This window comes from Cetorhinus maximus, chromosome 19 (assembly GCF_964194155.1).
Source record: "Cetorhinus maximus chromosome 19, sCetMax3.hap1.1, whole genome shotgun sequence".
NCBI classification, from domain to species: Eukaryota; Metazoa; Chordata; class Chondrichthyes; order Lamniformes; family Cetorhinidae; genus Cetorhinus; species Cetorhinus maximus.
In genome coordinates this window covers 70,388,410-70,404,906 of record NC_135897.1, presented here as the reverse complement: position 1 = coordinate 70,404,906, position 16,497 = coordinate 70,388,410, and the positions used below count along the sequence as shown (strand labels likewise).

Below are 16,497 nucleotides of genomic sequence, written 5' to 3'. Positions count from 1 at the left end.
CTAGGCACTGGCTTTGACCTAGGCACTGGAAACGACAACGGAAAGTTGACCCTGCAAGTTCTTCTTACTAACATCTGGGGGCTAGTGCCAAAAATTTGGAGGGCTGTCTCACAGACTAGCCAAGCAACAGCCTGACATAGCCACCCTCTTGGAGTCATACCTTACAGATAATGTCCCAGACACCGCCAAACATCCCTGGATCTGTCCTGTCCCACCGGCAGGACAGACCCAGCAGAAGTGGCAGCACAGTGGTATACACTGTGGAGCGAGTTGCCCTGGGAGTCTCATGGCATCAGGTCAAACATGGGCAAGGAAACCTCCTGCTGATTACCACGTACCGCCCTCCCTCAGCTGATGACAACATTCTGACAATAGTACTGAAGACTTGTGCTCCAGAACTTGCCACACCCCTAGCCAAGCTGTTCCAGTACAGCTACAACACTGGCACCTACCCGGCTATGTGGAAAATTGCCCAGGTATGTCCTGTACACAAAAAGCAGGACAAATCCAACCTGGCCAATTACCGCCCCATCAGTCTACTCTTGATCATCAGTAAAGCAATGGAAGGGGTCATCAACAGTGCTATCAAGCGACACTTGCTCAGCAATAACCTGCTCACTGATGCCCAGTTTGGTTTCCGCCAGAGCTACCCAGCTCCTGACCTCGTTACATCCTTGGTTCAAACATGGACAAAAGAGCTGAACTCGTGAGGTGAGAATGACTGCCCTTGACATCAAGACAGCATTTAACTGAGTGTGGCATCAAGGAGCCCTAGCAAAACTGGAGTCAATGGGAATTGGGGAAAACTCTCCACTGGTTGGAGTCATGCCTAGCACAAAGGAAGATGGTTGTGTTTGTTGGAGGTCAGTCATCTCAGCTCCAGGACACCACTGCAGGAGTTCCTCAGAGTAGTGTCCTAGGCCCAACCATCTTCAGCTGCTTCATCAATGACCTTCTTTCCATCATAAGGTCAGAAGTGGGGATGTTCGCTGATGATTGCATGATGTTCAGCACCATTTGTGACTCCTCAGATGCTGAAGCAGTCCATGCCCAAATGCAGCAAGACCTGGACAATATCCAGGCTTGGGCTGACAAGTGGCAAGTAACATTTGCGCCACAGAAGTGTCAGACAATGACCACCTCCAGCAAGACAGGACCCAAGCATCGCCTCTTGATGTTCAATGGCATTACCTTCACTGAATCGCCCACAATCAACATCCTAGGGGCTACCATTGACCAGAAACCGAACTGGACTAGTCATATAAATGCTGTGGCTACAAGAGCAGGTCAGAGGGTAGGAATTGTGCGACGAGTAACCCGCCTCCTGACTCCCCAAAGCCTGTGCACCATCTACAAGGCGCAAGTCAGAAATGTGATGGAATGCTCCCCACTTTCTTGGATGAGTGCAGCTCCTACAACACTTAAGAAGATGGACACTGTCCAGTACAAAGCAGTCCGCTTGATTGGCACCACATCCACAAACATTCACTCCCTCCACCACCGAAGCACAGTAGCAGCAGTGTGCACCATCTACAAGATGCACTGCAGGAATTCAGCAAGGCTCCTTAGACAGCACCCACGGCCACTACCACCTAGAAGGACAAGGGCAGCAGATAGATGGGAACACCACCACCTTGAAGTTCCCCTCCAAGTCACTCACCATCCTGACTTGGAAATATATCGCCGTTCCTTCACTGTTGCTGGGTCAAAATCCTGGTACTCCCTTCCTAACAGCACTGTGGGTGTACCTACACCATATGGACTGCAGTAGTTCAAGAAGGCACCTCACCACCACCTTCTCAAGGGCAACTAGGGATGGATAATAAATGCTGGCCCAGTGAGCGAAGCCCGCACCCTGTGAATGAATAAAAATAAAATGCACAAAGAATCACCCATTAGTGCTATCTGAAGAAATCACCAGGTAAGGTGAGGTTTGACTTTTCCTTTGCTGCAAAAAATGAGTGGAAGTACAGTGTTCAGTGTTATTGGAGGAGTTTGGAAAAGTTTTTGGATTCACAAGGGAAGCGGCACCTCTGGTGTTGTGACTGTCTGTGACTGGCTACTCAGGCTCCCGTTCTCCTAAAACCTCTTCTCACATCACCACTGCTCCACAATTCCCCACCTTCCCATCCCTTTGTTACAGGACATTACATGGTCCATTTGGCCAAAATCCTGAAATAAAAGAAGCCACAAGATAACTATCTTCAACATCTTTATCCAATGATACATATTAAACCGAACTGTCCACCCATATGTATTCCCTTAGTGCTTGTCTTGCAGGTTTTTATGCCTGGCCTAGTGTTCCAATTGCAGTGCTACCTCAGTGGCTGCAGCATTCTGGCGGAAACTGCAGACTTTCAGTTGGGAGATTGTTGTTGATGGCTGTGTAGGATGCCCTTTAGTAGCTCTCTGTCTTGAGGGCCTGGTTCTGCACAGCACCACCTCAAGCATAGGTAGCTGCAGTCTGGGCAGGTTGGCGGAAGGGAACAGTAAGGGCATTGGGGGACCAGCAGTGATGGGAGCATGAATGCTGTCAGCCTGTGAGAGGACAGTGGTTTTTGCTCCACAGAGCCATGGGTACTGCCTAGGATTGGTGCCTCAGCAGTTCTCATGATTTACTGAAGCACAGATTGCTGGATGCAATGAAAGGGGCATGCCCCTTTGAGCACTGGTATTCACAGCCATGATTGCAGCAGTCTGATCCTGCAAACTGAGCTTGCTGGGCAACAAACATGGATCTCATGACCTCAGTGTGAGCTTCCACTACATGACTGAGACATTGGATGGCTTCTGGTTGTGCTGCAATGGAAGTTGATACATTAATCACCAGGTGTTGCACCTTGGCCGGGTCCACAATGCTGCCATGGAGCTGGCCACCACTTCTATGCTGGAAAGGATGGACTTCAAGCTACGTGAAAAGCCATGTGCCAAGTTGAAGCTGGACTCTTCCATGCACTTTGACAGTGACAACAGGCCTGCCAATGCACCAAGTATCTGCGTGCATGCCCGCCAATGTTCTCCTGTATACTGTCCCATTGAAGTCCTTATTTGAGCCCTCTGCAGCAAAACCTGTCTGCGATCTTGCCCTCAACACCACCACCTCCCCACCCCCCAAACTCTGGGTGAACTAGGGTACGTGCTATCCTTTCCCCCTGGCCTGGCTGCAACTTGCAGCCTACTTGTGCCCAGTGACTCACCGCATGCACCACATGCTGGTCCTGACCCTATACTATCCTCTAAAGTATGCGCATTGCCAATATTTGAGCTGGTGACTGCAAGTGTCAGACCAAGTGACAGTACTTCTTTATCAGATAAATTCTGATGCCCATGCCTTCATGAGCAGCTGACCAGGTGTTAGTATTTGGGAATTTGAAGTAAGGGGGCTAGGGTGGCAAGTAAGAGGCCAATTGTCATACCATCCGCAGTTTACATTTGATGCCAGAAAGCAGAATGTGGGTGTAGTGGCATTTGAGAAGATGTATAAAGCAGGAACATACCGTCACCCTGAATATTCTCGGTGACACTGGATGCAACCATCTCAGTCATAATGTGGAACACCTCTAAAAGGCTCAGGCAATGCGGATGTGCATGTTTGATACTGATTTTCTGCTGTTCCCTGTGGTTATGTGTGACCTTATCCTATAAGAGAGAGGGTAAAATATCAGTGAGTGTGTTGCCGTGTGTTTTGGTCGATGTACCTGCCATAGCTGAATAGTTGGAAGTATGTGGAATCTGCAAGAGGTGGCTGTGAGGCTGGCAGAATTGGTAAGTGAGGTGGAGCATCTGAATGGCATGAGTCATGGTTGCTGATCGGTGAATAATGGGGCTGTGATGCATTGAGCATCGTGAGAGGTTGGTGTTGCGGTGTGAGAATGTCATTTGATGATGCATTCACTGACCTTGACTACTTGTGTGAGGTCATTAAACGTTTGCCAGCACTGCAGTGAGGCCCTTGAGGCTAGACTCCAGGAATTCAAATTCCTGACGACCTGCTCCCATTCTCAGGTTCTGCCTTGAGTACCTCCTGCCCTCCTGACCACTCTCTTCCTTGCAACCTTCTGGACTAGGATATCCAGTGCCACATCAGAGAACCTGGGATCTCTCTCTCTGGCCAGCTGCTCTGTTGGCAGTGTTCTTTCTTTCCTCAAAGACTTTCTGACACAGTTCCACCAGTTGCTGTAGACAGACTGGAGTTCCCCTTTAAGAGAGGCAGGCTGCATTAATAAGTGCAGGCGTGGTGTATGTCATGCTAGTCACATACACACTTGTGCTCCCTGCTTAGTGTACTGTCAGTCAGCAGTGTGATTTGCCCTCGGCTGCATGTCACAATCATGTTGACGATCAGGGAGCATGAAGTCTGTGTGCTGTTTGCCTCAATTTGACCAGGTGTGGGATAAACATGCATCATGATACCCCCAGCTACTAGTGGGACTAATCAAATTTTTCCCTCAGAAACTCCAAAACGTTTGGGGAAAAAAAATATTTAAAATAGTATGCCTGTGTTAGTGGTTATTGTGATTTTTACCTCCTCCCCCTGAGCAATTTTATCAACAATCGCAATTAATATGAAATATCATGCAATTATTTTAAACAGGTGACCCCTTCCCTAGACATTTTGTGGAGTAATGATACTGAAAGGTTCCCACTGTATTTTTGTCACTCTAAATGAGCTATGGTAAGATGGAGCCAGATACGTTAGGGAACACTGAATTACCAATAAAATTAAAAGGATTAAGTGCCCCCTCTAGTAGTTTCATACAAATGGATTGATCTGTTTTACTTAAGAGTTGTCAAAAGGCAGTAGTTGAACAGCAGTATTAGATGAGTTTATGCTGTGTGGTCTAAATTATGAATTTCTGTAGAAGAGTGATAAATAGCCAAGCTGATTTACAGTTTAAAGTGCTATCGGTAAATAAGGTATAATTATTCAAAAGCTCTATGAAACATTTAAAAAGTTCCCAATTAGAACCTTTCTCCAGAGGCATTTGAAAAAATGAAGTCAAGCTGCAGCTGAAATGTGCTTAGCAAAAGAAAGTCTGCTTCAGTGATTCAAGCGCTCCAACTCTGAAACCCTGACAATTTTGAAGTTCTCCTAATGCTGTTGCGAGAGTAATGGAAAGGTATATATAATTTTGACTTGGCAGCTCTGACAGTCAGCAAGATGTGGGTGTGGTCATTGCAATTGGGTTAGTATAGAACTAGGTTAGATGTTGGCATAACAGACATTAAAGATGTATTGCTGTTGAAATTTTCCATCATTGTTTGTGGACTGCTTTGTTCCTTTCATACGTATGGGTGTCAATTTCAAGGGGTTTCTCCTGATCCTTTGCTGTAACTTTGGCAGAGAACTGCAGAAACGCAGGGAAGAGGCATATCATTTCCAGGGTTTCTGCAGCTCTTCCACTGATGTTACAATGAAGATGGGAGAGCTCCTGCTATATCTTTCATATAACAATTTTTAAGACATGTTTAAAAGGCGTGCTTACTTTTAATTAGAGACAAGATTGCAACTGGTTCATTCGATAAAACCTGCAAATTATGGAGCTCTGAAACAGGCAAATGTTACAATACATTTCGTGGACATACTGCAGAAATTGTAAGTTTCTATGTTTCTCAGAATTAAAGATGACACCGCGCTGTTATTGTTCCTTTTAATAATCAAACTTTAAAATAATTATATTTTTGGATTTTGTTGTTTTTGTTTGTTTTGTATAGTTCTAATTTATCATGAAGAAAATTACTGATGCCATCTTGGGAGATGGGGGTAGGGTGGGCATGGAGTTGAGTGAGATCCACTTGAGTTGATTTACATGAGGAAGTTACATTAATGAGCAAATCAATTGGATCAAGTTTGTTATTTCACCTGTGTCAGCACAGCTTCCTGGCAGTTTTATGTTTTCAAACTGGGGTCTGCATTGTGCTCTCGGGATCTATGATGTCCTCAGATCTTTGCCCATTTGTTACAGTGTCTGAAGAATTTGACATTCTAAAGGTTTTGGATTGTTTCTGTAGCACTACTGATGCATTAACATATAATTGCTATATATGCATTTTCTATTCAATGATAACACTATTTTCTAAGTTGCTTTTTGAAAGTTAGTGGGGATCAGTAACTCCCCTAATAATGGCATTGTCACTTATTAACTAAAATTAAAGCACAGAAATTTATTAGTGAAAAGCTGAGCCCCAGTACTGATTCCTGGGGAACATCACTTGCCATACCCCACCAATCAGAGTATATTCCCTCCTATTCTGTTTCCTACCTACCAACCCATGTCACAAGGTTATTTAGTGTGCTTTTATTTGTGCTAATAGTCTTTTGTGAGGAACCTTATCAAATGCCTATGGAAATTCATTTAGACAACATCCATACTCTCCCATGCCACCATAATTAATGATCTCAAGAAGTTCAACTAGAATAGTCAAGCATTTCCTACCCTTCACTAATCAATGTTGTCTCTTTTTGATCGACTCATTCTTGTCCAAGTGTTCAGTTACTCTGTCCCCAATGATAGATTCAAGAGACTTCCCCACACTGACATTAAACTGATAGGGCTACAGTTACCTGGTTTCTCCCTTCCTCCCATCTTAAATGGTGAATTAACATTTTCAATTTTACAATCCAAAGGTGCAATTGCCAAATCTAGTGACCTTTGGAAAATTATGCTGAGCACATCTGCAATTTCCTTTTTTTTTTAATACCCAGGAGCTGAAAGCTGGAGATTTGTCTATAGCCCATTACTTTCTACATTATCATTTTTTAAACTTGTATTAAATGCACTAAGTTCTTCGCCTATGTTATTTTTCAGGTCACTTGTAATTGCTCTTTGTCCTCTTCCTCGATTATGTAAACAGATGCAAAGTATTTATTTAACATGTTAGCCATTTCCTTAGACGCACAGACTCACATATGAACATGAACCACTTGATGAGGTACCAGAGAGCTGCTAGTGCCTTTGAAAAATAATATCTTAGTATGAGATGCCACCTTCAGGTCAGAAGGATGTTGCCATTTTGGACTTTTAAAGCTGTTCTCCTTTTCAGCAATTATCCCAGATGATGCAATTGAACATCTGCTGTGACCCATAAAAATGTATCTTGGGTTCTGGAGCTCAGACTTAACAACTATCTACAGTGTACACTAACTTTATATAATCTCCATCCTATCCAAAATGGAAAAAATATCATGCCAATCCAGGGTCTCAGATGACAATATTTACACCATAAAGAACATACAAAGTCTGAGAATTGGGCGTACCGATTTAAAAAATATATAATTATATAATTCTTGCATACACTGCCCACTGTACAGAGATTGGTTCTACTGAAGGCCTTTGATCTGCCACTTTACTGAAGGAACAAATGGAATTAATTTGAATTCTGATTACAATAAAATTTCATAATACTGTGTAAGGATATCAAAATAAAAAAGTCTATCTTTGTTGGAGGAAAATGGGTGGAAACTGGAGGGAGGTAGGGGAATCATTGGCTGCTGTTACATAACCTAAGATATCAATCCTATATCTCTTAAAAAATAATTATTTGTACTGCTTTGCAGTTTAGATCATTGCAGCATCCAATTTTGTATATTTAATTCCTATGTTCAAATCAGTGTTATACTTTGGCAGTATACAATGTAATGTTCCTCTGTTAACTATTGGAAACATACAGTAATAGTGATTTTAAACAAATTAATGTTTGTGTATAAATGAACAGTCTGGAGCAGTAGTTTAGTTGAGAGGTTCAGATGATGTTCAAAAATCCATGGTTCTGACTTTTGTGAATTGTGATGTCCTTTTATCCCTGCGATTGGACCACAATTTTATGTAAGCCTCATCCTTTATACCAAGGAAACAACCGTGGCAGGTGGTGCCATTTATAGAAAGCCTGAAATTAATCCCTGTGGTTTTTAATTAAGGTGTCTTATTTAAAAAAATGCTGAATAATTTATTTATTTTTAAAGGTTAATATTTTTAATTCCTATTTTTAACCTATTATAGGTGTGTTTATCATTTAATCCTCAAAGTACTCTAGTAGCAACAGGCAGCATGGATACTACAGCAAAGCTCTGGGATATCCAGTCTGGAGAAGAATCAGTTACTCTAACGGTACATATAAAATAATGCTACAAATGCCTCTTTTTAGTTCAAGCATATCGTGGTGATTTTGATTTTCTTGCATGATTAGATGACAAACATTTTGATATTGTCTCTTCATCCCTTTGTCCGTTCAAGTCATTCTGCTAGGGAATATTTGATTTCCTAATGATGAATGTTCAGTAGCCAAATTGTCATCTACTGCGTTGCATGTTATTATTAATCATGTTGTCAATGATTAAGAATCTTTGGGAACCAATGTGTCGACTAGTTTAAGGCCTTTATACTTTTGGAAGCATTAGTTGCTTATGTCAACTTGAGTGTTTTATTAGATATTAGTCAAATTTTAAATATCAGATTTGTGTACCTAAATTTATTTTCATTGATATCTAATACAGTGATTCGCACTAGTTCACAACCAAACAATTTGTCTCTAATCTTTTTTCTCTTTTGATTATGTATGTCTTCTCTCTATAAATGTTTACCCGGTATGCTTCCTGTGTGATGGCAACTATTGTTCTAAGCTGCCACAGGCAAGATGGAGTTAGTGGAAAATCAGTCTCCACGTTAAGCATGAAGCATTTAATGATGCCTGACTTGTCTGTGCATAAGAGTCATAATCCAAATTAGAGGTTATGAATGACTTTGGCATTTCTTCTCAATATGCTTTAACAAGATCTTGTTTTATTGGTGGCTCTCTCACCTCTGAGTGAGAAGATTGAAGATTCAAGCCCCACTCTATTTCTTAACCACATAGTCTAGACTGGCAGTGCAGTACAATGAAAGTGTGTTGGTGCCATCATTTAGATGAGATGTGAAACCAGGCTTCTGTCTTGCTTCCTCAGGTGGCCATAAGGGATCCCTCAGCACTATTCACAGAAGTTCAGGAAGCTTTTTTTTGTCCTGTTCGATTTTAAGTCTCAATCATCAACACTGTAAATATTATCTGGTCATTTATCTCATTGCTGTTTGTGGGACCTTGATGTAGACAGATTGATTGCCATGTTTGCCTACATAACAACAGTGACTTTACTTCAAAAATATAGGTTGTTCCTTTCTGATAAACTTATTTTTTTTTCAGGGACATTCCGCTGAAATCATCTCTTTGTCGTTTAATACAACAGGGGATAAGATTATCACGGGCTCCTTTGACCATACGGTTTCTGTGTGGGATGTGGGATCTGGCAGGTGTGTAAACTGCTTAATGTGTCATATCAGTCCACAACTTAATGCTGTATTTTTTAAACACCTTTTGGAGCATTCAAATACAAATTTCCTATACAAATTATGGAAAACAAAATTTCATCAAAATTCATGGTTCACAACAGTACCCACATCCTCTCAATGCAAAAAACAACTGTTTATCTCTACTTTTTTCACTTAGCAATCTTTCTATTCCCTAGCAATATTTTTTAATATTGTGTGCCTTAATATTAGACGCTTTTATCAAACATGTTCTGAAAAAAACATGCACACATACACCATCCACTGTATTCCCTTTGTACAAAAAACAGAATTAATCAAACATGACAAATACTTTAGAAGTTCATAACTTTTATAAATCCATACTGATTGTCCCTGTTTAGCCTATGTGTTTCTAAGGCCCAGATTTTTGCCAGAGGCTCTCCATTGTGGCAAAAGCAGCTGAAAATTCTAAGCCCCACCCCTGAATACGGCAATTCATGTTTTCATGGGGCAGGATCCGGGGCGGGGTGCGTTTCGCGCAAGTGTGATTTATGAAGGCAGCTGGCCATTTAAATCTTCAGCTGCCTCTGACGTGGGATTTCAGTAGCCCAGGAGTTTAAAACCCAAAGTGTGCAGATTAGGCCAGGTAAGACCAGATCTGAACTTCGTGGATTTTTTTGGATAGCCAGGGTACCCCTTTGAAGAGGTAAGGTACGCCTTTGGATATGGTTCCAGGCACCTTTGATGGAGATCAGGTGCCCTTTGATGGAGGTCAGGTGCCCTTTGAAATTGTTAAAATTAGGCATAAATATTAATAAACTCAATAATGACAAGCTGATTGCAACTGTTAACAGACCTGTCAAACTCAATTATTAGAAGCACCTGTCAAAGGCTCTTGTCAAAAATGTCAGAAGCATCTGTCAAAAGGACCTGTCAAAACTGTCGGAAGTACCTGACAAAAGAAGCTGTCAAGGCAACTGAAAATCCTTCCCTTTAAATCTTTTTAAAAAATGAGGTGTTTAAAAAAAAATGATTGCTTGCACTTTCACTCTGTCTGTTAACATAAGCCTGAGGGTTTGCACTACTGGATTGGTGCTGATTTCACAACCATCCATTGTCACAGTGGGGTGCCTGCTATTTCACAGTTTGATTGACAGCCACAAGTGGTTATAGACTCTTCGATGACTTTCAATGCTTGTTGTTATAAGGGATTGTGCACTTGAATTAAATGTTAGTTGTTATAAGGCTTTTATTTAGTTGAAGAAATATAAACGTAGTAAATGGGTTTTATAAATTAAAGTGTTTTTTTTAATATAGTGAAGTCTGCAATAGACAGTTAGAACTTTATTTCATCACATCAATGCATGGGCCCTGAGGTCTGCCCTTGGTGGATACTAGGTGGGTTGGCATGGTAGGTGTAAGCGCAAAGGGTCATGGGTGGGGGAGCATGTGTTGGCATCAGTTGGCACGAAGTTGGCTTAGAACCATGGAGTGTGGGTGGGCTAGGTAAGTGATTAAGTTGGAAGAGAGGTCATGAGAAGTTATTGGGTTGGTGAGGGGGACATGAGGTGGCATGGATAGGGCATGGGGAGTGTGCGTGGGGGGCTGAGAGCTGGAGGGATGTTTTGGACACAGTGCCAGAGCCCTGAGGCAGGCCTTCCACCCAGCCTGCCTCCACCCCCAGCAGTCTCCTCACTTCTTCCCGGCTCACCTGCCCTGACTTCTAATCCAGCTTGCCCCTTGGACTGAAAATCCAACGCCTGGGCAGCCATTTTTAAAAATTGGGTTCACGGAGCCAGGAATTCTCTAGTCTCTGCGCACCCGAACCGGGAGCGAAAATCTGGGCCTAAGTGTTCACTAATTTCACCATATATTACAGCTCAGAAGTTTACCTGCAACTGACATAAGATTAATTGGCCGATAATTTACTTGCTTATCCCTTTTTCGATTCCTGAACAGAAGTTTAACATTTGCTAATCTTGGATCATTTTAACACACTTGTTATAGATTAAGTTTATTCTTAGAAAATTTGGATTAATTCCTCTGTTATCCTCCTTTGGCCCCTTTCACTATTCTGCAATTCATGCCGTCAGGACTTCAGTGATTTTTCTACTTTAGTTCTATTATTTTATGTAGTTACATTTGGAATCTTTATCTCTGCGGGCAGAATTTTCTGCTTGATGTGCGGGGAGCGGGCCCCGCCCGTCAGCGTGTAAAATGACTTGCGGTGACATCGGGTGAGCGTCCTGATGTCACCGCGCGCCATCGTGATATTTCACTGGGCGGCGCACGATGAAGTTCGACGTGCGCCCGCTATTAATTAACGGGCTAGTTAAGGCCGTTAAATCGTTAATTGACGCCGATTTTCAGGCGCCCGTGTGATCTTCGGGTTGGCGCACAGGCGCAATGGACATGTGGGTAAGAGACTTTTTAATAAAACTCATCCACGGGCGGGAAAAGAGGGCTCAATGGGGTTGTCAATCTGGTCTGTGAGTATTTATTGCAGAAAGTTTTTTAAACTTGCCTGTGTGATCTGTAGCAGTTCAGAACGAATTCCAGCAGCTTTCTGTGTACTTTGAACCTTCAGGTCAGCACTCTGAAGTCAGTAATCTTTATCAGGCCTGCAGCTTTCCAGAGGCCTCCTTTTAGCCTGGGTATGGGTTCTGACATGTCCAGTGGAGGCAGCTCCTCTGGGGAGGAAGGGAAGGCTAGAAGAAGGAGAAGGCCAAGAGTGCACAATCAGCCTCCAGGGGAGCCGCCTTTGGGAGTACTGGTGCAGGCACAAGGGGTGCAGGGCCAAGAGATAGTCCAAGGTGGAAGGGGCCGCAGACGGCACCACTATCCTGCTGCCAGGGTATACAGGCGGCGAAGCAGCTACCTCAGTATGACTGAGGCACAGTGCCGAAGGAGGCTCTGACTGTCAAGGGAGACAGTCAGCTACACCTGTCAGATGATTGGCCCTGAGATCTATCCTAACTCCTAACACACATGGGGTTTGTGGGCGGACATCCCATACCAGCGGCTCTGAAGGTCACAGTTGCTTTTAACTTCTATGCTTCTTCCAGGGTTCGGTGGGTGATCTTTGCGGTGTCTCCCAATCAGCTGTGCACACTTGTGTCAAGCAAGTTACAGACGCTCTGTTCAGGCATGCATTGACCTTCATCCACTTCCATTGGGACCAGGCAAGCCAGACACAGTGAGCCGGAGGTTTCGCGGCCATTGCTGGCTTCCCCCACGTCCAGGGTGCAATAGACAGCACACGTGACCATCAAGGCACCAGCAGGTGAGCCCGGTGCCTTTGTCAACAGGAAGGGATTCCACTCCATGAACGTGCAGGTAGTGTGTGATAACAGGATGCTGATTCTACAAGTCTTCTACAAGCTCCCGCAATGCCTGCATCCTCAGATGCTCCCAGGTGCCGGGGCTCTTCAGTGCTCCGGCTCGGCTTGATGGATGGCTGCGGGGTGACAAGGGCTATCCTCTCAGAAGGTGGCTCATGACGCCTCTCCGCCATCCAAGAACAGAAGCTGAGCAGCGGTACAATAGGAGCCAAGCCTCCACAAGGGCTGTGGTGAAGAGAGCCATTGGTGGTCTTAAGATGTGCTTCCGATGCCTGGACTGCTCAAGGGCGCACTCCAGTATTCCCCAGATCGTGTCTCGGTGATAGTGGTTGCATGCTGCGCTCTCCACAATCTTGCGCTGAAAAGGGGGGGCCGCAGTGGATGATGAAGACATTGATGCAGTGGATACGGCAGCACATGATGAGTCCAACACTGATTTTGGGGATGAGGAAGCACAGGGTAATGATGAGGGGCTAAACACTAACCTGGGACTACACCAAGGAGGCAGGGACACCTGGGAGACTTTAATCCAATGAACCTTCAGCTAGCTCCACACAAATGGATCAAGAGGACCAGCCTTGCCTGGCGCTTCCATACTCGGCACTTAAGTGCTAAATCTGCCGCTTCATCAGCTGCAACTAAGGGCTTTGGACATAAACTTCAATATCCACTCAAACACTCTTGACTCATATGTAAAACATACAAATGCAGAACCAAGGAGCCACCCTCAGCCATGGTAACACATCTGGTTTTAATTTTCACCATCATAAGGTCACACAAACCAAAACGATTTTCAAGCATAAACAAAGAATTGTTCCCTAATCTAGGGTCAACACAAAAGCAGCAGTGAGAAACCCATGGTGTGCCTAAGGTGCCTTATGCTTACGTTCACGGATGCTACGTCTTGGTGCTGCCCCATTGCTCAGAGTGGCATCTGAGACAGCCTGCTGACTCTGCTGTCCTGTTAGCCTCGATGATCTTGGCTGCCGTCCTCTGGCCTATGGAGCCTGTGCCGGCCCCGCCTGGGAGGGATCTGCCAGGTCCACAGCTGGCATCTCCCCAGTCGTCGCAGCCTCACCCAATGAAGTGGTTATTGGGAGAGGGGCGGAGCAGCTGTTGCCTTCATCTGGAGCGCTGTGAGAGGAGCCCGCAGATACGACAGGCAGCTGCTCCGCCAACGTGAGGTTGCCCCGGACCTCCCTGCTCACTGTTGATGGATGGGCAATGAGCACCTTCATCAAGTTTTTTGTCATCTGTGCTAATATACTCATGATGTGGCCTTCTTTAGCCAGAGAGTGGTGAATTTATGGAATTCATTGCCACAGAAGGCTGTGGAGGCCAGGTCATTGAGTGTATTTAAGACCAACATAGATAGGTTCTTGATTGGTAAGGGGATCAAAGGTTACGGGGAGAAGGTGGGAGAATGCGGTTGAGAAACTTATCAGCCATGATTGAATGGCGGAGCAGACTCGATGGGCCGATTGGCCTAATTTCTGCTCCTATGTCTTATGGTCTTATGGGAGTGGGCAAAAAAATGCAATTAAAGCCAAATATCAGCCATGATCGCATTGAATGGCAGAACAGGCTTAACGGGTTGTATTATTTACTTCTGCTTCTATTTCTTTTGTTTGAATGAACTTGTTGAGCAATCCAACCACACATGGCTATTATGTGTTTAATGAGAGAGTAGATTATTGAGATACTCAAGAAACAGTTCTGCTGTCTGGATAACTCTGGAGGAGCCCTGCAATATCCACTGCAGCATGTGTCGTGATTGTCATAGTCTGCTTTATCCTACACAACCCCGCCATCATGAGGGCACAGCTCTTGCCACCAGTATGAAGAGAGCAACTGAGGAGCAGGAGGAAGGGAGAAGGCAGTCAACACATCCCATTTCTAGCCAGGATGTCTGTGGACTATGGTTCCACTGAACAGAATTTGAAATCCACATACTGCAACAGGCCACACAACACCTCTCCTTTGGCATTGACCAACGCAGCATCCTCTTGGCCTCAATGCTGAAATAAAACCCATTTAAAATCAGCCATTCCAAATCAACTTTATCGAACAAACCATCTAATATTCCATACAAAAGTCAATTAAACACCCTTGTGTCTTCCTTGTGCCTGTCTTATGGCACGCATACCCTCATGGATCCTCCCGCACATCTCACTGGACATCTCACTAGACATCACTGGACATCTGACTGGACATCTAGCATCTGCTACCTAATGGACGACTCCAGAGGCTCATCATCTGTCTTCGACTGAGCAGTCGTCCGACTGCCGGCGCCCTGGGCATTCTCTGACTCCACCTGCACCTCAAGCAATTGCTGAGGCTCTTCAGTGCTCCAGCCTGATTGGATGGATGGCTGCTGGGTGACAAGAGCTATCCCTTGAAAAGGTGGCTTATGATGCCTTTCTGCCACCCATGAACAGAGGCAGAGCAGTGGTATAACAGGAGCCATGCCTCCACTAGGGAGGTGATAGAGAGGACCACAGGCTTTCTGAAGACTAGCTTCCAATGCCTGGACCGTTCAGGGGGAGCATTACAATACCCCCCAGAGCAGGTGTCACTGATAGTGGTTGCATGCTGCACTCTCCACAATCTGGCACTGGCAAGAGGGTACCCACTCCAGGAAGAGGATGTTGACACAGCTGCACCGGCCACAGATGATAAATCCAGTAGTGAGTCAGTGAAGGAACACGGTGAGGAGAACGCTGAGGGCATGGAGGCAGACCCCTGTAACCTCCAGGGAGGCAGGGGTGCCTTGATCCAAAGTTCCTTCAGCTAGGCTACCAAATAAGCACTACCACCTCATGCCAGGGCTGTCCCCTCCATCCCAGATGTCTGAAATGGCCCTTTCCTTTGACCCCAAGTCCACTCAGTGCCTGCGCAATAAAGTTTCGAGCAACCCGCGTCCTCACCGCTGTGTACCAACAGTCTAGCCGAAGATCTAACGCCCACCAAGGTGCTGGTATCTTTGCTGGTGCCTGGTTCAGAGAGCGGATGTGACGCAGATGCATCTGGAGCCTGGATCAGGGGTGGGTCTTCAGGGTCCTGTGATTGGGTCCGTGGTGGCAAACCTAAGGGAGAACAATGACATGTCATTAGTTTAAGTTATCACACTGTCACTGTGCATGCCAGGCACCCTGGTAAGACCATGGAGATCTGCATCATGGTGCCATCTTTCAATGATCAATGGGGAATCCAGTTCTGAGGCTCCCATCAATGATGAGACTACACAAGAAGTTTGCACCATCCGAAACTCTCACCTCTGCATACTGCACTCTTACCTTTCTCTGACACCCCATCCTCTCTGCGGCCAAGTTGGCCGAGGTAAGTGGCACCTCTCCAGCTCCAAGGCGACCTGCTCGTATCTGGTTAGGATTAGGAGGTTAGTGGGGCCTCCGCTGGTCCGCAACCTTTCAATGTTCTTAAGAGCTGTCTTCTCCTGAAAGGGTGGAGGAGCATTGATTAGTCCACTCTTTACCTGCAGCGCCATTGCAGCCTGGCCAACCCCACCTGAGGAGCACCTTGGAGGGCACATCTGAGTCATGGCCCTCGAGCCGCAAGGCACTCAGTCCAAGCAGCCAGGGCTTACCCCCTTGGCCAGGACCGGCATCATTGACAATTGGCACTCAGACTCTAACACCCCTGAGCTCCACGGGGGGGACGGCCAGCCCTTAACACTTCAACAGATTGATCCATGCCAACACGGTACTCACCATTCCTGAGCACAGCAGGTTGTTAAACCTCTTGCAGCACTGGACAAGGTGCACCACATAGCATCACGGCTGCTGACCAGCACTGCCGCCTCCTCCCAAGCTCTTTTTGTAAGTTGCGGTGGCCTCCTCTTTCCACCTCTGGGGACA

General features: G+C 45.2%; 1 protein-coding gene across 1 annotated transcript in view; it reads left to right on the top strand.

Annotated features, from left to right (window-relative positions):
• daw1 (dynein assembly factor with WDR repeat domains 1) overlaps positions 1 to 16,497 on the top strand; it is a 65,548-nt gene that overhangs the window by 25,380 nt on the left and 23,671 nt on the right. The window contains exons 6-8 of the mRNA XM_078564069.1: positions 5,497 to 5,596; positions 8,001 to 8,108; positions 9,178 to 9,284. Coding sequence (XP_078420195.1) covers positions 5,497 to 5,596; positions 8,001 to 8,108; positions 9,178 to 9,284 — 315 coding nt within the window. The remainder of the gene's footprint in view (positions 1 to 5,496; positions 5,597 to 8,000; positions 8,109 to 9,177; positions 9,285 to 16,497) is intronic.